At 41.4% G+C, this 27,643-nt stretch overlaps 1 protein-coding gene across 1 annotated transcript in view; it reads left to right on the top strand.

The window, feature by feature from the left end:
• The first annotated feature begins 11,488 nt into the window (after positions 1-11,488).
• The window catches only part of aldh1a2 (aldehyde dehydrogenase 1 family, member A2), a 112,634-nt gene continuing 96,479 nt past the window's right edge, over positions 11,489-27,643 (top strand). The window contains exon 1 of the mRNA XM_034190040.1: positions 11,489-11,763. Coding sequence (XP_034045931.1) covers positions 11,647-11,763 — 117 coding nt within the window. The 5' untranslated portion in view covers positions 11,489-11,646. The remainder of the gene's footprint in view (positions 11,764-27,643) is intronic.

Genomic DNA, 27,643 nt, shown 5'->3' with positions numbered 1-27,643 from the left:
TATATATATATATATATATATATATATATATATATATATATATATAAAAACAAGGTTGGGTAGGATTACTTTGAAATGTAATCCAGAAGTAATCAGATTACAAGTAATCCAAATGTATGTACATACACACATGTAATCCACGTGTATTCTTTCAAATTTATTGTATATATTTATATATATAAAATATCTTTTATATTTATCTTTCATATATATATATATATATATATATATATATATACGAGGGCTGTCCGTAAAGTATAGGTCCTTTTTATTTTTTTAAAAAACTATATGGATTTCATTCATATGTTTTTACGTCAGACATGCTTGCACCCTCGTGCGCATGCGTGAGTTTTTCCATGCCTGTCGGTGACATCATTCGCCTGTGAGCACTCCTTGTGGGAGGAGTCGTCCAGCCCCTCGTCGGAATTCCTTTGTCTGAGAAGTTGCTGAGAGACTGGCGCTTTGTTTGATCAAAATTTTTTCTAAACCTGTGAGACACATCGAAGTGGACATGGTTCGAAAAATTAAGCTGGTTTTCAGTGAAAATTTTAACAGCTGATGAGAGATTTTGAGGTGATTCTGTCGCTTTAAGGACTTTTCACGGTGCGAGACGTCGTGCAGCGCTCTCAGGCAGCGTCATCAGCCTGTTTCAAGCTTAAAACCTCCACATTTCAGGCTCTATTGATCCAGGACGTCGTGAGAGAACAGAGAAGTTTCAGAAGAAGTTGGTTTCAGCATTTTATCCAGATATTCCACTGTTAAAGGAGATTTTTTTAATGAAAGACGTGCGGACGGGTCCGCGCGTCGGGACACAGCCGACGCGGCGCGGCGGCACAGGAAAAACACCTCCGTGTTGATAACCATTTGTAAAATCCAGGCGGCTTTTGATGGCTTTCAGTGGAGTGAGTATATGAGAAATTGTTTATCAGCTGGAGATGTTCCAACTTGTCCTCAAGGCTTCCAACAGAGGTGTTTTTCCTGTGGCGGAGCGTCGCGGCGGCTGCGAGCCGACGCTGCAATCCGCCCGCACGTCTTTCATTAAAAAAATCTCCTTTAACAGTGGAATATCCGGATAAAATGCTGAAACCGACTTCTTCTGAAACTTCTCTGTTCTCTCACGACATCCTGGATCAACAGAGCCTGAAATGTGGAGGTTTTAAGCTTGAAACAGGCTGATGACGCTGCCTGAGAGCGCTGCGCGACGTCTCGCACCGTGAAAAGTCCTTAAAGCGACAGAATCACCTCAAAATCTCTCATCAGCTGTTAAAATTTTCACTGAAGACCAGCTTAATTTTTCGAACCATGTCCACTTCGATGTGTCTCACAGGTTTAGAAAAAATTTTGATCAAACAAAGCGCCAGTCTCTCAGCAACTTCTCAGACAAAGGAATTCCGACGAGGGGCTGGACGACTCCTCCCACAAGGAGTGCTCACAGGCGAATGACGTCACCGACAGGAGTGGAAAAACTCACGCATGCGCACGAGGGTTCAAGCATGTCTGACGTAAAAACATATGAATGAAATCCATATAGTTTTTGAAAAAAACAAAAAGGAACTATACTTTACGGACAGACCTCGTATATATTGTTCTTTGTCTTTCGGCTGTTCCCGTTAGGGGTCGCCACAGCAGATCAATCGTTTCCATCTCACCCTGTCCTCTGTATCTTCCTCTGTCACACCAGCCACCTGCATGTCCTCTCTCAGCACATCCATGAACCTCCTCTTTGGTCTCCCTCTTCTCCTCCTGCCTGGTGGCTCCATCCTCAGCATCCTTCTCCCTATATACCCTGGGTCCCTCCTCTGCACATGTCCAAACCATCTCAATGTCGCCTCTCTGAACCGTCCCACCTGAGCTGTCCCTCTGATATGTTCATTCCTAATCTTGTCCATTCTTGTCACTCCCAAAGAGAATCTCAACATCTTCAGCTCTGCCACCTCCAGCTCTGCCTCCTGTCTTTTTGTTAGTGCCACTGTCTCTAAACCATACAACATAGCTGGTCTCACTACTGTTTTGTAAACTTTCCCCTTCACTCTTGCTGATATTCTTCGGTCACAAATCACTCCTGCCACCTTTCTCCACCCACTCCACCCTGCCTGCACTCTCTTCTTCACCTCTCTACCACACTCTCCATTACTTTGAACAGTTGACCCCAAATATTTAAACTCATCTACTTTCACCACTTCTTCTCCTTGTAACTGCACTATTCCACTGGGCTCCCTCTCATTCACACACATGTACTCAGTCTTGCTTCTACTGACTTTCATTCCCCTTCTCTCCAAAGCATATCTCCACTTCTCCAGACTAGACTCAACTTGCTCTCTACTCCCACTACAGATCACAATGTCATCTGCAAACATCATAGTCCATGGGGACTCCTGTCTGATCTCATCTGTCAACCTGTCCATCACCACTGCAAACAAGAAAGGACTCAGAGCTGATCCTTGGTGTAATCCCACCTCCACCTTGAATGAGTCTGTCATTCCGACTGCGCATCTCACCGCTGTCACACTATTCTTGTACATGTCCTGCACTACCCTAACATACTTCTCTGCCACTCCAGACTTCCTCATACAATGCCACAACTCTTCTCTTGGCACCCTATCATAAGCTTTTTCTAAGTCCACAAACACACAATGTAACTCTTTCTGTCCTTCTCTGTACTTTTCCAACAGTATTCTCAGAGCAAACATTGCATCGTAGTGCTCTTTCTCGGCATGAAACCATATTGCTGCTCACAGATCTTCACCTGTTTTCTAAGCCTAGCTTCTACTACTCTTTCCCATAACTTCATGCTGTGGCTGATCAGCTTTATGCCTCTGTAGTTACTGCAGCTCTGCACATCACCCTTGTTCTTGAAAATAGGAACCAGCACACTTTGTCTCCACTCCTCAGGCATCCTCTCACTTTCCAAGATTTTATTAAACAATCTGGTTAGAAACTCTACTGCCATCTCTCCTAGACATTTCCATGCCTCCATTGGAATGTCATCTGGACCAACTGCCTTTCCACTCTTCATCCTCTTCATAGCAGCCCTCACTTCTTCCTTGCTAATCTCTTTTACTTCCAAATTTACTCTCACCACATCATCCAGCCTTTTCTCTCGCTCATTTTCTTTATTCATCAACTCTTCAAAATATTCCCTCCACCTTCTCAGCACACACTCCTCACTTGTCAGCACATTACCATGTGCATCTTTTACCACCCTAACCTGCTGCACATCCTTTCCAGCTCTGTCCCTTTGTCTGGCCAATCGGTACAAATCCTTTTCTCCTTCCTTACTATTCACATTCTTGTACAGCTCGCAATATGCCTTTTCCTTTGCTTTTGCCACTTCTCTTCTCGCCTTACGCCGCATCTCCTTGTACTCCTGTCTACTTTCTTCATCTCTCCGACTATCCCAAAACTTTTTCGCCAACCTCTTTCTCCTTATGCTTTCCTGGACCTCTTCATTCCACCACCAAGTCTCCTTGTCTTCCTTCCACTGTCCAGATGTCATACCCAGTACTGCCCTAGCTGTCTCCCTCACCACATCTGCAGTACTTTTCCAGTTGTCCAAAATTGCTTCCCCTCCAACTAGTGCTTCTCTCACCTGCTCGCTAAATTTCACACAACAGTCTTCCTCCTTCAGCTTCCACCATCTGATCCTTTGTTGAGCTCTCACTCTCTTCTTCTTCTTTACCTCTAAAGTCATCCTACAAACAACCATCCTATGCTGTCTAGTGACACTCTCTCCTGCTACCACCTTACAGTCTGTGATTTCTTTTAGCTTGCATCTCCTATAAAGAATGTAGTCCACCTGTGTGCACCTTCCTCCACTCTTATATGTTACCCTGTGCTCCTCCCTTTTCTTAAAGTAGGTATTCACCACAGCCATTTCTATCCTTTTTGCAAAATCAACTACCATCTGTCCTTCCCCATTCCTATCCTTGATACCATATCTACCCATTACTTCCTCATCACCTCTGTTCCCTTCACCAACATGCCCATTGAAGTCTGCTCCTATCACCACTCTTTCATGCTTGGGCACAGTCTCCACCACCTCATCTATCACACTCCAGAAATCTTCTTTCTCCTTCATCTCACAACCTACCTGTGGGGCATATGCACTGATGATATTCATCATCACCCCTTCAATTTCCAACTTCACACTCATCACCCTGTCAGACACTCGCTTAACCTCCAACACACTTTTAACATACTCTTCCTTTAAAATGACCCCAACACCATTTCTCTTCCTGTCCTCACCATGGTACAACAACTTGTACCCACCGCCGATGCTCCTGCTCTTACTTCCCTTCCACTTGGTCTCTTGCACACACAATATGTCTACCTTTCTCCTCTCCATCATATCAGCCAGCTCTCTCCCTTTACCAGTCATACTACCGACATTCAAAGTCCCCACTCTCATTTCCACCCTTCTAGTTTTCTTCTCCCGCTGTTCATGGCAACGTTTTCCTCCTCTTCTTCGTCGTCTTCACCCAGCAGTAGCCCAATTTCCACTGGCACCCTGTTGGGCAATAGCACCGGTGGCGGACGTTGTTAACCCGGGCCGCGATCGATCCGGTATGGGAATTCGATTCTGAGTCTGCATAGTTGGGTTGGCTTGTTTTACGCCGGATGCCCTTCCTGACACAACCCTCCTCATTTATCCGGGCTTGGGACCAGCACTCAGAATGTACTGGCTGCACACCCCATGTGGCATATATATATATATATATATATATATATATATATATATATATATATATATACTCAACAAAAATATATGGGTGATTCTTTAACTACGGGCACTATTGGCCTTGTAAATGTAATTTCCACCACACCATTGCCTTACAATATAAAGCGCCTTGGGGCAACTGTTTGTTGTGATTTGGCGCTATATACATGTGCTCTGATGTCACTGTTTATCTCCATAGAAACTACCCAAACAATCTTTCATACAAACTGTTTAGGGACATTACAGTGTTGTGGTGGAAATTACGGCAATAGTGTGGGACAACTACATTTTATTTAACAAAATCACAACAGTTGTATGACACTGAATACCCCAATTATGTTTTCATTATTTTACTGATATTTTATTCAGAGATATTTTAAAACATTAGAAAAAACATTTCTTTACCATTCATTTTTATCACTGAAGATCAAAAGTCTGGGTGTGGGACAAGCACAAAACGGCAATATTTGCATATAATGATGCTGAAAAAAGGTGAAAAAGTCATCATAGACTACTAGAACAAATTTCTTAACACACTTTCATTGTAAAGATAACTATAAAAGTGTGAAATTTCCCCCTTTTTTCTGTTTTTCCTGTTTTTCATACAATATGATCAAAGGACATAATAAGTGCCCGTAGTCTAAGAATCACCCATAAACGCAACACTTTTGGTTTAGCTCCCATTTTGTATGAGATGAACTCAAAGATCTAAATCTTTTTCCACATATACAATATCACCATTTCTCTCAAATATTGTTCACAAACCAGTCTAAATCTGTGATAGTGAGCACTTCTCCTTTACTGAGATAATCCATCCCACCTCACAGGTGTGCCATATCAAGATGCTGATTAGACACCATGATTAGTGCACAGGTGTGCCTTAGACTGCCCACAATAAAAGGCCACTCTGAAAGGTGCAGTTTTATCACGCAGCACAATGCCACAGATGTCGCAAGATTTGAGGGAGCGTGCAATTGGCATGCTGACAGCAGGAATGTCAACCAGAGCTGTTGCTCGTGTATTGAATGTTCATTTCTCTACCATAAGCCGTCTCCAAAGGCGTTTCACAAAATATGGCAGTACATCCAACCAGCCTCACAACCGCAGACCACGTGTAACCACACCAGCCCAGGACCTCCACATCCAGCATGTTCACCTCCTAGATCGTCTGAGACCAGCCACTCGGACAGCTGCTGAAACAATCGGTTTGCATAACCAAAGAATTTCTGCACAAACTGTCAGAAACCGTCTCAGGGAAGCTCATCTGCATGCTCGTCGTCCTCATCGGGGTCTCGACCTGACTCCAGTTCGTCGTCGTAACCGACTTGAGTGGGCAAATGCTCACATTCACTGCCGTTTGGCACGTTGGAGAGGTGTTTGGCGTCGTGTGGGTGAGCGGTTTTCTGATGTCAATGTTGTGGATTGAGTAGCCCATGGTGGCGGTGGGGTTATGGTATGGGCAGGCGTCTGTTATGGACAAAGAATACAGGTGCATTTTATTGATGGCATTCTGAATGCACAGAGATACCGTGACGAGATGCTGAGGCCCATTGTTGTGCCATACATCCAAGAACATCACCTCATATTGCAGCAGGATAATGCACGGCCCCATGTTGCAAGGATCTGTACACAATTCTTGGAAGCTGAAAATGTCCCAGTTCTTGCATGGCCGGCATACTCACCGGACATGTCACCCATTGAGCATGTTTGGGATGCTCTGGACCGGCGTATACGACAGCGTGTACCAGTTCCTGCCAATATCCAGCAACTTCGCACAGCCATTGAAGAGGAGTGGACCAACATTCCACAGGCCACAATTGACAACCTGATCAACTCTATGCGAAGGAGATGTGTTGCACTGCATGAGGTAAATGGTGGTCACACCAGATACTGACTGGTATCCCCCCCAATAAAACAAAACTGCACCTTTCAGAGTGGCCTTTTATTGTGGACACTAAAGCACACCTATGCACTAATCATGGTGTCTAATCAGCATCTTGATATGGCACACCTGTGAGGTGGGATGGATTATCTCAGCAAAGGAGAAGTGCTCACTATCACAGATTTAGACTGGTTTGTGAACAATATTTGAGGGAAATGGTGATATTGTGTATGTGGAAAACGTTTTAGATCTTTGAGTTCATCTCATACAAAATGGGAGCAAAACCAGAAGTGTTGCGTTTCTATTTTTGTTGAGTGTATATATATATATATATATATATATATATATATATATATATATATATATATATATATATATATACGAGGTCTGTCAATAAAGTAACGGTCCTTTTTATTTTTTTCAAAAACTATATGGATTTCATTCATATGTTTTTACGTCAGACATGCTTGAACCCTCGTGCGCATGCGTGAGTTTTTCCACGCCTGTCGGTGACGTCATTCGCCTGTGAGCACTCCTTGTGGGAGGAGTCGTCCAGCCCCTCGTCGGAATTCCTTTGTCTGAGAAGTTGCTGAGAGACTGGCGCTTTGTTTGATCAAAATTTTTTCTAAACCGACTTCTTCTGAAACTTCTCTGTTCTCTCACGACGTCCTGGATCAATAGAGCCTGAAATGTGGAGGTTTTCAGCTTGAAACAGGCTGACGACGGCGGCTGAGAGCGCTGAGCGACGTCTCGCTCCGTGGGAAGTCCTTAAAGCGACAGAATCACCTCAAAATCTCTCATCAGCCATTAAAATTTTCACTGAAAACCAGCTTAATTTTTAGAACCGTGTCCACTTCGATGTGTCTCACAGGTTTAGAAAAAATTTTGATCAAACAACGCGCCAGTCTCTCAGCAACTTCTCAGACAAAGGAATTCCGACGAGGGGCTGGACGACTCCTCCCACAAGGAGTGCTCACAGGTGAATGACGTCACCGACAGGCGTGGAAAAACTCACGCATGCGCACGAGGGTTCAAGCATGTCTGACGTAAAAACATATGAATGAAATCCATATAGTTTTTGAAAAAAATAAAAAGGACCGTTACTTTATTGACAGCCCTCGTATATATATATATATATATATATATATATATATATATATATATATATATATATATATATATATATATATATATATATATATATATATATATAATAGTTCTCAGTCACGATCCCATTTGGTTCAGTAGTATATAGTGGATGCAGAAATGAACAATACCAAAGCATGCTTCAAGACCTGCTTTGATTCATGTTTGTCTTGGTGCAAAATCATACAGCATGAATGGATTGTGGCAGTTCATCATACCACCAAATTCAACTGATCAGAGCACTCTGGTTTACATTTGCAAAGGCTCAACCCCTACGGCTGGAGAAACATATTTGTGCTTCAGGTACACACACACACACACACACACACACACACTGTAAAACAACCTTTTTATTCTGACCTGACAGAGTTAGTGCCTTAAAGTTTTAAGTTGACTAAACTTGAGCAGACAAGTTCAGGGAAATTTTATGATTCATCCAACACATTATCATGCTGTAGCTACAAATGATAGATCTATGGATTTATGCTGAATGCATGAATTTCAAGGAAACAAGTGATCCACTGCAAAAAAAAAAAGTAAAACAGGTGCATAGGTGGATATGAACTGGCGACTTTCTTGATGCCAAGCGCATGAGCACCACCATACTGTCAACGATGGTAAAGATAAGTTTTGTTACCTCCACACAATATTGTTTTGGTACTGTAAGCTTATATGGAAATCTGTCTTTGGTAACAGCATGGAAGGAAGTCTGTGGATGCATACCACAGAGTACATCAGGATTTAAAACAAACAAACCAAAAAACAGCAAGAGAGATGTGAAATAAAAATGGATTATATTTTGTGCTGTGAATTACATTTTGTTTTCTAAAAACAAAATGTTGGTCAGCCCTGCAACAGACTGGTGTCCTGTCCAGGGTGTACCCCGCCTCGTGCCCTATGACAGCTGGTGTAGGCTCCAGCCCCTGTGACCCTTTATTAGAGTAAGCAGTTAAAAATGAGTGAGTGAGTGTGTTGGTTGGATCCATGACTCCATGGATCCAATTTTCATGACTATGACACAAAAAGATGTGCTACTGTGGTAAAAGTTTCCTCATTCTGTCTTCTCAATTTCAGTGAACTCAAATATTTGAAGGCAGACTGGATACTCCATCATAAAAGTTAAAACAAAAAGTCTTTTTTCCGGTGTTGTACGAGTCCACCATGCAGAGTAATTGTGGACCGGTGTGATTTCAAGAGACTGGAAGGAGAAACTGTGCAGGAAGTTCATGCTATACTTGTCGTTAAGACTGTGCACCATGTCTTTGGCCCTGTCATCATCGCTACCATGACAATTTCCATGACTGCAGAGAAAGATCTGCAGACTTCAGGAAAAGTCCCAATGACAGCTGGGATAGACTACAAGCTGGAATCCTTTTTGGGGGCATGTAAGGCCAGAAGGCCACATATGAGCTTGGATAGTGTCTGGAGTGGTATCTCTCTAACTTACCTAGGTTTGTTTCCCAGCAGCTATGTCCATTGTCGTCTTGGGGGGTGGTGCCCTGCGTGTCCTGTGTGCCTTGAACCTTGTAACATGTCAAGGCTCCTAAGGGTGGTGCAGGGCTGCTGAAGTTGTTCGGTGAGCTGGGATGCTCCTACTCTGGGCCCCACTGCACTTCAAGGTGTATTTGAAGATTATAAAATATAGCAGTCTGGCTAATAAAAATTCAGTCTATAAATGTAGCCAAATGCACTACAACCATGGGTTCTGGTTATGGTGACATACATATAATCGTGAATATGCCACTCAAATATCTATAATGGCACCATACTGTGAAGGTGTAAATGTCCCTGTAAATAATCTAATAATCTGTGGACAGCTGCTGGCTTCCTTGGAAAAATTCAGTTAATTTCTCTAGCAAATCTATCGATTTTTTGCAACAATTACGGTGAAATGCCTGAGACCAGATATTTGTGACAATTTTTTTTATCAATAATACAAACAATGTAGTTATGTCATGTGTACTCACCAATAATTTAAGTCCATTGGAATACATTTATCACATATCATTAAATATGACCCAGATAATAATATTACTTTTGTACATAAAAGTAGAAAAGGTGAGCATACTCGTATGTACATAATATTATAGTAGTATACCATCCTGTTGTCTGCGTTTATACATTCACAAAAAGACAGCTATATGTTGACACATTTCTTATCACTGACTTATCTTTCTTACATGTAACTGTAAATTTGAAATATATTTTCCATATTCTCATCTGGAAGAATCTTGTAGTACAATGTACACACCCTTTAAATGGAGGAAAGCATTCCTAGACAACAGCTGAACATCTCGTCTGCTTGCCTCACTCCCATCATTGCAATAGTTCATTTAGATCTACAGTCCAGTGCATGTAATCAACGACAAGGCTCCTCCCAGTGATGGCTGTGGAAGCATACTAGAAGGAGCCTTGCTGCCTCACCAACTTTGAAATATAACACAATGTTAAAATACCCTCGGCTCTATGAGCATTGCGTTCTTTATCATTTACAGCTGTTTAATTAATTATTATGATCCCATTGTCTTACGTACAATTTGTATATGTTCAATAAAGCCCCTCTATCAATCAATCAATCAAAAACAATATGTTTTAACGCCACCTGCAGGAGGCCTTGTGTGTGTGTGTGTGTGTGTGTGTGTGTGTGTGTGTCTGTGTGTGTGTGTGTGTGTGTGTATACATGAGCTTTTGACAACAGTGGAAATTGTGCAAATGAAAGAAATATTTGTAGATCACACTCTGTGCATTTGCAAGTATTAATGAACAAATTTAACTCCACAGAAACTTATCTTTGAGTTAACGCAAGTTAGCATGCACGCTAACATCCACAAAATGTCTTGTAAATGACTCCAGGGGTGTTATCAGGTTACAGAAATAGATTTTTCAGTTTTAGAAGTGTTTATTTCTTGCTAGCTTTTACATATGACAAAGAAGTTATATTTACACGCAAACAGATTTTTGCAGCTAGCTACCAGCCTGTGATGTCACCGTGCTAACGTACGTGAAATAATATGTTCAGAGGTGTTATTAGGTTCCAAAAACAGCATTTTCAGTTTTTGAAGTGTTTATTTCTCGCTTACTTTTACATAGTATATGAGAAACATGTATATAAACACACAAAATGAAGTGGTTTTGGAGAGACCAGCCACTGACGTCACGGTGCCGCTCTACTCTGATTGGCTGTCACTCCTGACACTCAAAAAGAAATTAAACAGAATGTGACTTTTTAACCTCTTAAAATATCTTTTAAAATAGGTCAAGGTTAGCCATCTTTGAACTTGTCCAAGGTCTGTGTCACAAGAATGTTCCCTGTGAATTTGAAGACTCAAAGCCTTTGCAATACCCGATGGCCATATTTGATGGCCTCTGATAAAAATTCTAAATCTTGGTGCTGGCGACGCCCTGCAAGTGAAGCGAGGGAATGTAGGAGATAGGACCCAGATGCAACCCATGGGCCTCCAGTTTGACACCACCATCGCCTTGTGGCCCAGTAAAGAGAGTGAAGCAGTTTTCCTCCACTGTGTGGACAGAGAGGCACAATATTATTATTACTGGAGCCACATCATAGAAGTTTCATGAGTTGCTCAGAGTTTTTCAGACCATGTGCATCAGTGACTTACAGTTTCTGTGGGAGCTGATGAGTGACGTGTGTGTGTGTGTGTGTGTGTGTGTGTGTGTGGGGGGGGGGGGGCGCATGTTTCTCCTCCTTAACACGCACGGCAGAGGGCCGTTTATGTAAATGCATGAATTAAATTTTTAAAAGGACGGCCCTTTTCTTTGCCCAATGAAAATGAACCGCCGCTGACACCTGGCTATAAACCCAGGAAGGAGTCCGAAGTTCAAATCACAAGTGTTGGGTAAAAAGCGAGAGGCGCAGGAGACGATCGAGCGGAGAGACGCGATGACTTCCAGTAAGATCGAGATCCCCGCGGCGGTGAAGAGCGACCCCGCTGCTCTCATGGCATCCCTCCAGCTGATGCCCTCACCGGTGCCCAACCCGGAGATCAAGTACACCAAGGTCTGTTTGTCACATCTGCTCGCTGCCGAAACTTTGCTTTGCGCGTAAAAAAAAACAACAAAAAAACCTTTCTGCCGTGCGTCAGCGACTCTGCGCAGCTCACAGGACCCACATCAGGCAACTCCAAGTGCACATCTCATAATCGGATTTATTTATTTGTTTATTTTAATCGTCGTTGAAGATGATTTTTCCTCTCCGTACGCGCGCAGTCTGGCACAGAGTTAAACTATATCAGTGCGTCAACACACTTACGCACGGAAGTGGGTTCTAAAGTAATAAATATCATATTATATTGTTGTTTGTTTTGGGGAGGAAAGCACGAAGTTGCTGCCACCGTGCCGTTAATCTTTACGTTTGCGGTTTGGAGTAATTGCGTAATAGCGAAAATGAATGGAAAAGTGAGCTAAAGTGAATTTTCCTGTGTGGCACAGGTTATGCATTACAAAATAAGAGTACTGGGTATTTTTAAGCGCATTAAGCTGTTGATGGCGCAAACATTTTTATTATCAAATTACTTTCTTGAACATTTAGCGTCACATGGCAGATTTATTTTTTTACATTTATTATTTCTTTCTTTGTACACACTGAACAGCAGTGATTAAAGTTTCAGATTATTGCATATATTTATAAATTGCATTTATTTTTCTATTTTAAAAAATATAATTGAAACATATGCACAATAACCAACTTGAAATATTGCAGCACTTGGGGAAACATTTTTAATTGTTTGGTGATAATTCTACATTATGATTCAGCACTCTTAGGTGTTGAATAAAATCCTCATTTTAAACAGTGAGATTATTTACATTTATAACAGACAGCAGGAGGAAAGAAAAACAGCCTGAGATTAGTACCACACTCCCCAAAAAAAATGCCTGTAAAAAGCTGAAAAGGCCAGTGACAAACTGTTTTGAATAAATGTATATGCAGTCACAGAAAGTAAGTGTTTTTTTTTGTTTTGTTTTGTCTTCAGCCGGTTCTTACAGGCTGTGTGGGTGGGTGAAAAGAGATCCATCTGCAGAAAGAAGCCAAAGCCAAACAAAGATGTTGATTTGAGTCATGGCATCAATATTGCAAATTAGATCAAAGAAAGTGGCTTTAAAAGAGACGTTTATTAAAATATATCTTCTTGTAATTCAGAATAAACCCTATAAGTGCTTAAAGGCTTTTCCACTATTAGAAATAAATATCTGTAATTACACCACTTGGTAAAAAAAATATATGTTTTGTACTTATTGAAATGTTAAAGATTTAAAAAGCCCGTATTGACCTTTAACCTCTTTCAACCAAAATAACCTGTCTCAAACATGTAATCAGAGTTTTTACAAGCGAGATCGCATGAACTCAGGTAAAGTCAGTAAATTACGCTTCATTATCATGTCTGTTCCCATTGCGATTCTTGTAATTTTATTTTATTTTTTTTAATGCTTAAAGCTGCTTTTGGATTTTGGACGCATTCTCAATCTTAACAATCAGTTTAGTTGCACCTGAACGCCTTTTGTTTAGTTGTAGGCTGGGCATTTTATGTGTGTCTGTGTGAGACTGAGGATGGATTAATGACAGTGGGCTGTAAAATCATAATCGCTGTGTGCTAACACATACCTCGGGCTTTGTAAGTGCAAAGGGTACTGTGGCTCTGTGAGGAGGAGCCAGGACTGTTCCAGCCTGTTGTATCGGCTCTGTCACGTTATACGCTTTCCATTCACTCGCGGCGCACAGCGTTGGTTAAAGGGGTGGACCCAGCGGTGTACAGGAGGAAATTTAGAGAGCGACTTGGTGAATTAACCCCCAGGAATTTGGATCATCCAGTCCCTGTTGGTTTGGTGGACATAGGGGCCAGAAGGGCCCTGATTTATGGGCACCCCTGGCCCTGTTGCTGTTCTCCACCCCGCTGACTGGAAGGGAAACAGCCTATGCTCTTCACCGGCCTTAAGCCTGGAAGATGGAGATACATGCTTTACATATTTTACTTAGATGTATAAAAGCATTTTGAAACCTTCCAAAAGAACTACCTCCGCTGTGCCACAGTGCACATTGCACTCGAGCAGCCTTGCAAATGCACACAGACCTGATACAGTATCATATCAGGTTTACTTGTCATGCAGAGATGTGTGTGATAAAATAAAAAAGCTGCTTGCAGCACAGCGTTGTTCTTTTTGTTCCCAAACAGCACAAAATATGTTGTGTGACCGGCTCAGTCCTTCCTGGTGTATCTGTAACACCGTTTAGTCGTATTACGAACCTACCGCTATGAATTGTCCCACTTTTTATGCATGCTTTCTTTTGTATTGTGAGGAGGAAAGCTGCTTCTTCTTCTTCTTCTTCTTCTTCTTCTTCATCTTCTTTCCTCCCCTCAGTGTCCCCCTACCCCCACATTTCTATTGCTAGAACTTTCCAACAGCTGGCTTACAAGACAGAAACAGCTTAAAAGTTGATAGTCGTGTGAAGGAAGCCATAAATAAGAGAGCGGTGATAACTATTTATTATTATTCACTGGTGTAAAAGGAGAGGAGAGAAATGCTTGTTTAAATAATTAAGGCAAATGGAGAAAGCGAACCTATTTCTTCTGGCCTTGGTGGTGTTATTTTTTTTCTTCACACCAGTTAGTGATAATTAGTTGTTAAAGCAGACACTTAGTTTTACGGGAACAGAATAAATCACAGCTGCACTGCTTTTGCTGTAGAAAAAACAAAACAAAACAGTGAATGTAAACTTTGTTGGTTTTTTTTGTGATAATATAAAGCGTGGCTGCCCTGGTGCCACGTAAAGCGCTGTGATTTGGAAATAGACTTTGTTTGATTTGAAGTATCTGATGGCGTGTTAGCCTTTAATGGCGTCACACTCGCACAGTCTGAGCTGCAGATCTCTTCACGTAGCCGTTATAAATTTTCTTAATGACTCTGCTCATGGTGGCATTGGTGCTCTTTCACCATAGGAACCTGTTCGGAACCTGCCCGCTGAAGGCCTGTGTATTTGTAAAGCGGTCTACGCGGAGACGTCCGCTCAGTTTGGATGAATAAGAGGCTCCATCAATCTGTCACTGATTGAGATAGTACAGATGGAGGCTTGGGGCTCCCTGATGCTAGGTCCTGTCCACCAGTGTGTAAATTATGACTCCATCTCACTGTGTGGGTTAGTGGCCCTGCCTCACCAGAGTCTGACCTGCGGTTCTGGAGTTTTTCACTTCAAAACCACCATCTTACTGTGATCAACATCAAACAGAACCAAAGTTAGAGGATACCGAGCAACTAAATGATTTATCACAACAAGCACAGCGAGAATTCTCTCCCCCTCGTCCCTTCCTTTTCTCACACAATCGACCCGTTCATGCACGCACACGGCCACATACGCTCTAAAACGCCGCTCTTTGATTGTGACAGGGCAAGTGTGCACCATCGTTAATGCGTCCACTGGAGTGAAATGCTTGTGCAGCGAGTGTAAATTATCGTCTTAGCAGACGTGTCAGCATTACGTCCCCTGTCTCTTAATCACTGTTTAAGGAAGAGCAGTGACAGGGAGGTTACCCTGTTAACTTCCCACACCTTCAGTCTGCAGCCGTCCTGACAAGGAACGTGTAAATCCTTATGGTGTCATTATGAAAAACACTTGGCTTCATAAATCTGTTTTTGCAGTGGGCCGCAGTACAGACACAAGTGCTCTCCTACATATTTATTTGTCTGTGGCAAAAAAAAAAAAAAAAAGAGAGAGAGAGAGGGCTCCTCTTTGTCCACTGATCCCACAAGTAAAAGATACACCCACACTAAAACTACAAAATAAATCACATGCATGACTTGAAATTTAAAAAACGAATGGCTAACTACACAGGAAACCCATCAAACCTCAGATGTGCAAAACGTGATGAATGACAACAGGTTTTCTGTTGTTCTGCTCTGCTGCTTTCTGCTGGAGGATTTAAAAAAAAAAAAATCAGGAATACTTTTCAGCTGCGCAAAGGAGTCGTGTTTGGCAAAGTTATTTACATTTTTGTGGCTAAATATATTTGTGGTTTCATGTTATGCAGCTCTCCCACCTGGTTGATTTTGAGTCGTAACATGTTGAGTTACAATTTGGTGCACCTCGGCTGATTCCCTCAAACATCTGTTGGCTCCAGATCCTCCAGAGCAGACACACCACTTGGGAAAAGTAATTTTATTTTAAAATTTATTTCTGGAGCTCTGTGGACTTCCAGGCGCATTAGCCCCACTCACATTCAGCCAGGCCAAATGCAGGTCATGTCTTGGAGCATTAGAGATTAGATTAGATTGGATTAAGTTAGACAGAACTTTATTGATCCTTTGGGAAAACTCCCTCAGGGAAATTGAGGTTCCAGCAGTATTGTATAGCAGCACACAGGGTAAGAAGCACACAGTGTGTCAAAAGTGAAAGTAAAAAAGAAAAACAGTTTGCAGTATAAATACACAAAATAAATACCAGACATACTGATCAATACTGGTTTACTGGCTACAACTGATCCTCTCATTCCTTTCTTCTGTCTTCCTGTTACTCCTCCTCCCCCCGAATGAGGAGTTGTACAGTCTGGTGACCATGCATTGGTGCATCCACCACACCACACAACAGCCTTAGGCACTGGGTGGCAACTAGTCGGGCAGATAACTTGCCCATCCCCACCTCACAAATGTAACTGCCACAGCCAGGGGAATCATGGTCAGCCCATTGGCCTTCTCCAGCTGATACAGATCTGCCACTGAGGCACCTGCATGGTAGATCACACCCCCACACAACTAGATGTAACTCTGGGCAACCTTGGAATGCAGTGTATCCTCAACTCTTGATATCTTGGGGTACTTCTTTCCATGGTTAGTATGGAAAATGAACGCTGAGTTGAGTGTCAGATGGTCAACATTGCAGAGAGGTTTGCTCATGCTCCTAAAAGCTTGGAATGTGTTCAGAACTGGCAACAGTTTTTTTGCTCTTTCCCATCTTATGTTGATTTCTGCCAAGTAGCATTGCAGCCCCGCCCCCCAATCCGTACCAAGGCACTGCATAGGAATTGGCAGTTTTAAGAGCTGCTTTAACCGTCATCATTATCTTAAAATTCTACATCAGTGCATGCAGAAAGTTCTCACTTTAGACATGTGGCATGTCACAGAAATTCATTTATCGACTCGTGTATTCAAGGCTCTCCAAGGACTTTACCAGTGTTGAAGTTCATGATGACTGACCAAAAGAAAAGGCCAAACTTTTTCCTACTGCAGTACGAGTGAGAGGTTAGAGTTATGGATTGGCGTTAGGGAAACAGCTCCTGAAAAGTTCTTGGAAAGTCTCTGGAGTCTTGCATGCTGTGCGAGTGCTTAGCCTGGAGACGTGGTGCAGTGAGGAGCAGCTCCTCCATATTTAAAGCAAGAGGCACACAAAACACAAGGCAGGCCCTGACTTACAATACCTCGCAGACAAAGTGTGTAATGTGATTCATTTCCAACAGTGTTTAACAAAGACTAGAAGAAGTGAAAGGTGTGAGTGAATCATCTGAAAAAGTGAATTCACAAGTTCTGACCTCGGTTTCATACTTTGTCACATAAACTTTGAGGCACAATGCACAACTCTCACAGCTCACCCATGTGCACGGAGGAGACAAAGACATTTGCCAGGCAGTGACAGCTAGGTTGCCCTCGCCAAACCCGGTAGGGCAGGGTGGCATTGTCTGTGGGTGCATGAATGCAAAACACGAGGGCTCCATGGTGTCAGACATGTGGAGAGGCATAGTGGAAAAAAAACACCAGCTGGTCTCCACTTTCACATGCTCTCCACTCACTGGTAACAGGAGTAATTATAAGAGTCCTGAAATGTGTCCAGAAACAGAAAGGAAACAGAGGTCCTGTGATAGGAGAGGATATGAAACTTCCTGCACAGACGAGTGTTGCAGGTGCCTGGGGAGGATTCGGGTGACTGATGTGCATAAACACACACATTTACGTATAAATGTTTTTTTTTTTTTTTTTATCCTCTCTGCCATTACCCGCCCTCTCCAAAAATACAAGAATGGAGTGCCATTACATATTCTTTAAGCTTAAGTGTGTGCAAGCAGCCAAACAGATGTTTTGCTGGCTGCACAAAGTATTCTGGTGTATCCCTTATTTCCCATTACTGTTCATGAAAAAAGGTGGATCACAACAATGCACACAAAGTGTTAACCTGAAAAATACAGAGAAATTAATCACCATAGTTTATTCTGTTGTGGGGGAGGGAGCAGGAATAATGATCTTTCTTTAGAATGCACAACACATACCCCTTGGGCGCCTTCCTAGAGAGGTGTTCCAGGAGGAGAACCTGGGGAAGACCCAGGACTAGGTGGAAAAATTGTATCTCCACACTGGTCTGGGAACACCTCGGGATCCCCCGGTCAGAGGTGGTTAATGTGGCCCAGGAGAGGGAAGTCTGGGTTCCACTGCTAGAACTGTTGCCCCGCAATCTGATCCCGGATAAACAGTTAAAGATGAGTTGAAGTTGAGTGAACTCTTGTTTTAGTCCAAATATGATCAACTGCCATTGGCCTGTATATAGACTGGACAAACCCTCTGTGTTGTCACCACAGGTTTTCTGAAGAAAGGGTTTGAAGCTCAAATGGGGCGGATCCAAATGTCACCATCTTGGCAGTGTGTTGAACTCTGCCTAAAGCCTCAGTCCCACTGAATAATTAGCCATGCATGGGTGTGTCAGCTATTATTTAAATTATGATCCACGTTTTAAGCTATTGCACGTTTTAAGCATATTCTCTACTGAGGCGCCTCTGTGTGCCTCTCTGTATCTCACATGTGCCAAATATCAGCCTCTCGTGAGCCATAACTGACCTGTCATTTGAGCCCCATCCAGCCTTGAATGGCTTGTGTTGTCGCATATGATCCATGTCAAGCCACATGTGATCCATGTAGCGCCATGTAACACAACGTTGGTGCACGTTTAGGCATGGGTTTGGTCCAAACCTCCAGCCCTCCAACACTTGGATAATGACAGCATCGTCCTCACCACAAACATGCCTCTAAAATCCTTGATTGTCCTCGTAGTCCCTCGTACACAAACTGCCCCATGCTGTTGTTGCTAAATTTTGAACTTCTTGGAATTAGCGCCACGCTCAGTGATGAGCCTCATTAGCTGAATATTCTGCCTCTGATAGCCTCTCAGAGCCACTATTCTCCCACGATTGTTAAATAACTGGACTCGTACAAAAAAAAAAAAAAACATCCGTGGCTCATTATTCATCGTTCATTATTCAGTGGGACCAGGGTTTAACTTTTGGACAACCCATAAATGGTTAAGATTGGCATGATTAATGAAACCTGAACACCCACCCCCACCCTCATTTCATTCTTATGAAACAAGCTAAAAGTAACAGGCAACCATGGTTTGAGTGTTTGATTAACACATTATGGACTGGGCAGTGGTTTTCATAACAAGTGGTTTGGGACGGTGTAGGTATTTCAGATTATGTCCAGAATATTTCCCCAGTAATAGGGGACACATTAGCAGAGCAAACATCATCAAGTTGTGGATACCTGCTAATTAGTGCTGACGATGTTAACATACAAATTAAATGCTAAAATTTCACTCAACAGAAATACTGGAGCACAGATTTCTTAGAGATGCTGCCTTAGTACAATTAAGTGCTCAACAAGCCATGTTATCTTAGATATTCTCAGAACATATAAATGCTCATAAAGGACAAACACAGTCTAGTCCACCACTGTTAGTGTGACCCTCAGCCCGCCCGCCCAAAATTTGACCACACCCAAATAATTAATAACTTTATGGCTTAAAATAATTTTAAACTGTTAGGTTATATGAAAATTCACCCCTGTACAGACATCATAAGCTACTAGCTACAGAGACAAAACCAGTGCTTTATATCAAGCTGTAAACATGTTTATTTCTGCTGTAATGTTGGACATTTTAGCATGAGCGTTTATTGGAAGTTACTCACTTTTGGAGTCAACCTCAAGTGACCATTCGAGGAATTGTGAGATTTGGAACTTCTATGTCAGCTGAATTTCTCAGCACCGGAGGTTGGCACTTGAGTCCCGCCTGTTTAGTCAGACCCACTGAGCTGGACAGCACTCAGTGGCTGTCTGTGGGAGAGAGAGACCTATGCCCCTTCCACACTTCATCCTCTGTTTTACATTCTATTCTGTCATTCTGTGTGAACAACAGACAGAGAAACTGACCTAGTTACAAACATGAAATGCCAAAGGATAATGTCTGGACTGAGATCATAATAGTAATTTCATTGAAAATAACACTGTATTGAGAATAAGTACCTTGTTGTAGGGACTAGTGGCCTTGTGATTGGAGCGCTGGCCTTCTGTGCAGAAGATGGTCCATTTGCATACCGGTTATGATCAGTGCCCGATGCCTCTCGCCTGCTCACCCAACAGTATAAGGGGTGTCTGTTTTTGTTGGGGTGCAAGGCGGTGGGGAAAGGAAGTGGCCACCCTCCATCATTCTGCTGTGGCCTGGTGCATGTGTTACTCTAACTTGTGCTTCTTACTGTACTTACAATTTTACGTAATATAATTTCTCTCTGTGTGTTGTTGTACATTAAAGATATACCAGAGTGTACAGTCCCACTGATTTGTCAGCTTTGTACATGTGTGCCCTCTGTAAGAAATTTTTTTTTATCTTGTTTTGTTTATTGCTGTATTGTCAGTTTATTTGTTAAAGTGCATCATGCCACAGAAAACGCTCAGAAGAGAGGCACTGAATTGAACACTTAAATGAGCATAATATCCTAAAAATATTTTTTTTCTAAGTAATTATCATTTTAATGACTAAACTCATTTATTTTGGTTTCTTTCTTTGTTTTTAACTTTTAATTAACATTTTTTTTGTCAGCAAGAGAGAACTCAAAACATTCATGAACATCCAATCCCAAAATACTAACCATAGGCCTTACGAAATAAACACACACACACACACACAAAACACAACACAACAAACCCATGGCAATCATTTCAATCAGGTCCATAAATTTTCAGCGATCCAAGATAAGTGATATAAGGTTGCCATAGTTTTAGAACCCTTCCTCTGAATGTAAACTTGATTTTTTTTTTCAAGTTAAAAAAATACATGAGATGTTTGAAACATAAAGAAATGAATGGGGACGTGGAGCTTTCCAGGATAATAATATTCTGTGTTCTGCTAGCTATAAGGTAAAGACAATTACATCCGTCTGCAAGTTAGTAAAGGACACAGTGGAGACTACAGGAACTCCAAAAATTATCCATCAGTGGACGAGGCTCCATCCTGACTCCAAGAACGTGAGAGATAACATCAAAATATGAAATCCAATATGGTTGAGGTCTGGGGCAAAGAAACAATGCCTGATTTAAATAACAGGGAGAGGAGTTATGTCTATCACATAGATCAAAGACATTGAGATACATTTTGGATAATTTGGACTTTGATAAATGCAGCCTGTGTATTGCTTTAAATTGAATTACACTGAGAAAAGAACCAACTTAAAAAAGTGTTACAAATAGTAAAACCTGTATGAATTAAGTACGTTTGTAAGTTAGATCAACTCTAGATCAACTCTAACTTACAAACTTAAGTTCAAACAGCTTAATTCATTATGAACTTTCTTATGGGGCATAAGTTCAAAGAGGTCCTCCCAAAGATTTTTTAGGGGGCTGAGTGGGGAACTCTGGAAATAAATAGTACATGCACAATGTGTAATTTGAAGAAAACAAATAAATGAGATGAAGGCAGGCCATATAAGGAAGACATATATCACTAAAATTAAGAAAGGTATTATCCTTAAAAAGATCACAAACATTTAATGCCTTTCTTACTCCATAGCTGAAATGCAGTGTCTAAGTAGGAATGAGGAAAGAGGTGATTATTACACAAAGGGCAGAAGCAGAAACACATTTGAAATGAAGTCAAAATTGATACCATATTTTAAGAGAGGCAAGTACAACAGGATTATCTGTGTACTGAGACAGACAGAGACACAGGAAGAGATGAAAACAATAAGGCTGGGATAGAAGTAGGCAAACACGACTGAGCTTCTAATTGGCCCCAGGTTGTATGAGGGTCTTTTAACCAGTAAATATATTTTTGAATGTTAGCTGCCCAGTAATAAAACATCAAATTAGGTAAAGACATACCTCCATGAGCCAACATTTTTGTAATAATGATACTCTTGGAGTGTTACTTTCCCATATAAATGAGGAAATAATTTGATCACTAGATTCAAAAAAGGTTTTCGGTAAGAACAGAGGAATACACTGAAAAGGTTAGAAAAACTTGGGTAAAACATTGCAGTTTTCGCTTATTGGTTACACACATTTTGCAAAACTTGGCTCACTCTGTCAAAACTCTACACAGAAGTAAGATAAGACAAAACATTTGTTGTAAAACACCTCACAGCTCTCCCAAATCAACAGCAACACACTGATGTGTTTGACACAAAACACTGAAGTCAAAATATTTTTATTTACTTTTTCTCAAACAAGAGCTGAAAGTTACATTATTTAGCAACAAAAGTGTTATTTCCCCATTTTTGTTTTTACAAAGAAATAAAAATTTCTTACAAATACCGTAATTTCTTACAAATACTGTACAGTTCAAATTCAAAACAATGAAAACAAGTGTTTACAGTACTGTAGTTTACATACATGATACAGTAACATCATTGGTAGGCACAGTTCCGATAACTGCTAATTATCAAACCTAATGTTTTCATTCGTGGATTAGCTTTCCAGATAACTTTGAAAACCATCAGCAGACCAATTAGCTTCCGATAAATTTAGTTCCGATAACTTTTAGACCGATAACATATTTCTGCGGGCACAGTGAATAAAGCTTAACAGTTAAAAACATTTGTAAAGTGTGAAATCAAAGATTTTAGTGCCTGTCTGTTACATGTTTTGTAGCAGACAGACAGCCATGAATGGCAGAGCTCAATCCTCTGCAGGCAGAGGAGTGCTGACTACCAGAAAGAAAAGAAAGGGGGAGGGAAGGAAAAAAAGATAAATTTTTTTCACACCATACAGACCTGTGGGCATTTCACTGGAGTCTTGCATAGGCAGACAGTTTTGACTTATGGTCATAACTTTAAACAAACTGATTCCGGACAAGTTATTGAAATTAACATAATGTCTGTCATTTTACAAAGTGAAAATATCAGCTATTGTTTTAGTTTTAAAGTAATGCACTAATTTGGAAGGTTTTAGCTTTTAGACACACATGCCGCATTGCATTATGGATACATTAGTTTCCTGACGTCAGTGGTTGGCTGGTTGGTATAACACACAGTTACTGAAATGTGTGGTGGGTTTTACAAATAAATCTGTATTTGTAAATATGTAATTTTTCTCATTTGTAAAAAAAGGCAATTTGAAAACTGAAAATTCTATTTAAGTCCATCACTTTTAGCAAATGTGTGGCAAATGTTCTTCACATGCCGTGAACACTGCCATCTATGATTGAAGCCAACTGGTGCACGAAGGAGGAATTGCATGCCACTCGTGAAAAATTGGAGCTGACTCATACAGCTGTCGCCACAACTATTCGCGCACACTAGCTGCCGAAACACAGAGAGTGCCTTGCGAGTGCCCATTCGACCCCTCTCTCGGGAGGTGTCGGCCAAGTTCCAGGTATTACACACAAACATCCAACACCACTTGCTGGGCACTTAGAAAAGGCAGAACTATTCATGCTCCTGGCATGATAGTAGAGTGCAGGCGACCACATTCAAGCTGTCTGTGAAAATTGTCTAAGTGCAACACGAGTGTGGCGTAACTAAGCAACACACATGGGTGTGACTGTGCCGAACTCCCCCCAACACACACACACACACACACACACACACACACACACACACACACACACACACACACACACACACACACACACACACACACACACACACACACACACACACACACATACCATGAATCAACATTGTCAGCTGTGTCTGAGGCTCCCGGAGTCCGGTCACTGTCCAGCACAGTGCGTTGCTGGAACACTTGACTGCTGTGTACTGCAGCTCAGTTGGTGAACACACAATGCACATGTTTGGGTGGATGCTCATGCCCTCATGACATGCTGATAATTGTGTTCATGATCACATGAGGACTGGCCAGTGGCATGGTGTGGAATTAATGAGCTGGCCGGGATGTCACTTCCACCACTTAAATTGTAGTTTACATGACAGACAGAAAGAATGGAAATTAAATAAAACAAATAAGGGTAAAGGCGTGAACTCATTTATGTGTGATCACTTTACTCATACACTTTGCTGTGGACATACGACACCTGTCAGCTGACCGCAGACTGTCAGCTGGATCTGACCATGCACGCAAGGTGTTAAATTAAAAACACAGGTATCAGACAAATGCAGGACAAAAAATAAGAATGCATACATACGTAAAGTAAAAATCACAGAACAAAGGAACAGAGAGTGAGGTCTGCAAACAAAGTTGGGCGTGTCTCTGCGACGTGCAGCTGTTCAGATATCTGTGCTCGCAAGTCACAGCTGGACAATGCCTGTAATGGCTTGTAGAATATGACATTGCATAACTTCACCCTTAGGCTTCAACTTCAACCAACTTTGTGTTATGTGTGAAGGGGCCATTAACATTGTTGCAGCTGAGATAAAGTTGTTTTCTTTCTTCCTCCCCAACACAACAGGTCCTGCACAAACCTGTTGGCATCCGATGCAGATTGCAGCCACTTCCTCTCCCCCATCGGCAAAGTAATACACAGTTTGGCCAGGTACAGGAGCGCAGGCCTGAATCCCCGCTTGTAGAGTTCCGACATGGCGCTCTTGAACTCTTACCACTTCAGGGTTGTAATCTTCGCAGAACTGAATCTTATGTCCATTGTAGGTCAGGTCACCCCTCTTACATGCCTCGTGAATCACCAGATCTTTCATTTGATAACGATGAAAGCACAGGATAACTGGTTGGGGTTTTTCTCTGTTAGCCGGTTTAGGAGCCAGAGGTGAGACGAAGTCACTGTCAAGTCATTCTCAAGTCATCAATCCGCAAGTCCCAAGTCAAGTCTCAAGTCAGCTTGCAAACAATTGGTGGTCATTATGACTTGAGACTTGACTTGGGACTTGCTGATTCATGACTTGAGAATGACTTGATAGTGACTTCGTCCCACCTGTTAGGAGCTAAGTTAAGCTGCACCCAATTGAAGTGGTGGTGAAGCGGTGGTGAAGCGAGCACCTCCATTCCAAAGACATCAATGAGGAGTGTGGAGAAAAAAACAAACAGAAGGGAGTGGTCCATCAATTGCTTTAGGTAAACCTATGATCCGAACATTCTGGCATCTGCTGCTACATCCCAGGTTTGCTATCTTGGATTTTAACCATTCGTCTTTTCAGAATGCAGAGTACTCAGCCTTACGCTGGTCCAAACGCTGATCAAAAGTAGTGTGCAGCGATTCAAGAGAATTAATGCGTAAACCGTGGTCATTGTCCAGCTTGGATGACAAACTTTCAAAACAAGGCTTAAAATCCGCAGGCAGTTCAGCTCTGTGGTCTTCCAGCAGAAGGCTAATCTCCACAGGTGCAGCAAACAGCGAAGTTTATCTGTCTCATTCAGACTTACTTTTAGACTTGGTCATTTTTGCAGGTTACCAGAAAGCGGTAAATACAAAAAATAAAATAAAACTACGATTGCAAGTAAAAAGTGCGAGGTTTGCAAGGCAAAAAATTTAATAGTGCAACAAGAGTGAGCCAAATACGAGTCTACTCTCCAAACATCGCACCGAATGTTCCTCTGTCCTAAAAATTTTAAGAATTTTACACTGTGACACACAGTGAGAACGTGCTCTCAATCTAGGAACTCATTAAATATTGTTTTCTTTCTTTTTCAGTTTACACAACCAGACTCACTTTGTATATGCGCTGGAATCATACTACAAAAATATGATAGCATAGTTTATATGCATTTATGTAAATTAAAATTTAGGGCAATGGTGCAGATGGTACAACATGTTGTCCTGAAATTATAAAGTTGCCCTGTATGCCAAAGTGTCCTTGATAAAGGCCCTGATGCTGCCTTCATGTACTAGTGAGATGACTGGACAACCCACACATAGCGTTGGAGGACATCATGTTCAAATTCTTTGTTGGAGTAAAGTGAAAAACTGGCAGAGGAACAGTACATTCCCATCTGCGTTTTGGGCAAACCTTATTTTGATTCTGTATTGCACTGGCAAGAAGACACAAAAAAGATACAATAAAACACATAGATGTGCACAAGTTAGAATTATGTACACAGGCAATATCTAACAACAGTTACACTGTAAAAAAAAAAAAAAAAAATTACAAACCATTCTCCATCAGGTTGAGGATCACACCAGCTTGGGAACTTGTGTCAAAATGTTTCAGCGTTTCCTGCCCAAAATGAGTTTTCATGTGCAACTTACCAGTAGCCAACACTGTAAAAAAAAACTTTCCCTATTAATTTACAGTAAACTACTGGCAGCTATCTATCTTGCCATCTTTATTAAGCTTAGGCCTAGACTCATTTTTATTGTCATACAGTAAAAACTATCACAGATGCTGTCACAGAACGAAATATCAGTGCACTGCATGAATAGATAAAAACACAGAATAAAGCACAGAATAGTAGTCGAAGGTGTGTACAACCCCTGGCAAAAACTATGGAATTACCGGCCTCAGAGGATGTTCATTCAGTTGTTTAATTTTGTAGAAAAAAAGCAGATCACAGACATGACACAAAACTAAAGTCATTTCAAATGGCAACTTTCTGGCTTTAAGAAACACTATAAGAAATCAAGAAAAAAGATTGTGGCAGTCAGTAACGGTTACTTTTTTAGACCAAGCAGAGGAAAAAAATATGGAATCACTCAATTCTGAGGAAAAAATTATGGAATCACCCTGTAAATTTTCATCCCCCAAATTAACACCTCCATCAAATCAGATCTGCTCATTGACATTGACCCTATGCCATGACATTGACCCTATGTGTCTTTTTGCAAGGAATGTTTTTGCAGTTTTTGCTCTATGGCAAGATGCATTATCATCTTTAAAAATGATTTCATCATCCCCAAACATCCTTTCAATTGTCCAAAATATCAACATAAACTTGTGCATTTATTGATGATGTAATGACAGCCATCTCCCCAGTGCCTTTACCTGACATGCAGCCCCATATCATCAATGACTGTGGAAATTTACATGTTCTCTTTAGGCAGTCATCTTTATAAATCTCATTGGAAAGGCACCAAACAAAAGTTCCAGCATCATCACCTTGCCCAATGCAGATTCTAGATTCATCACTGAATATGACTTTCATCCAGTCATCCACAGTCCACAATTGTTTTTCCTTAGCCCATTGTAACCTTGTTTTTTTCTGTTTAGGTGTTAATGATGCCTTTCGTTTAGCTTTTCTGTATGTAAATCCCATTTCCTTTAGGTGGTTTCTTACAGTTCGGTCACAGACGTTGACTCCAGTTTCCTCCCATTCGTTCCTCATTTGTTTTGTTGTACATTTTTCGATTTTTGAGACATATTGCTTTAAGTTTTCTGTCTTGACGCTTTGATGTCTTCCTTGGTCTACCAGTATGTTTGCCTTTAACAACCTTCCCATGTTGACACAGCTGACTGTGAACAACCAACATCTTTTGCAACATTGCGTGATGATTTACTCTCTTTTAAGAGTTTGATAATCCTCTCCTTTGTTTCAATTGACATCTGTCGTGTTGGAGCCATGATTCATGTCAGTCTACTTGGTGCAACAGCTTTCCAAGGTGTGTTCACTCCTTTTTAGATGCAGACTAACGAGCAGATCTGATATGATGCAGGTGTTAGTTTTGGGGATGAAAATTTACAGGGTGATTCCATAATTTTTTCCTCAGAATTGAGTGATTCCATATTTTTTTCCTC

Source organism: Thalassophryne amazonica, chromosome 2 (genome assembly GCF_902500255.1).
Source record: "Thalassophryne amazonica chromosome 2, fThaAma1.1, whole genome shotgun sequence".
Classification (NCBI taxonomy): domain Eukaryota; kingdom Metazoa; phylum Chordata; class Actinopteri; order Batrachoidiformes; family Batrachoididae; genus Thalassophryne; species Thalassophryne amazonica.
This window is presented reverse-complemented; position numbering and strand designations above follow the sequence as displayed.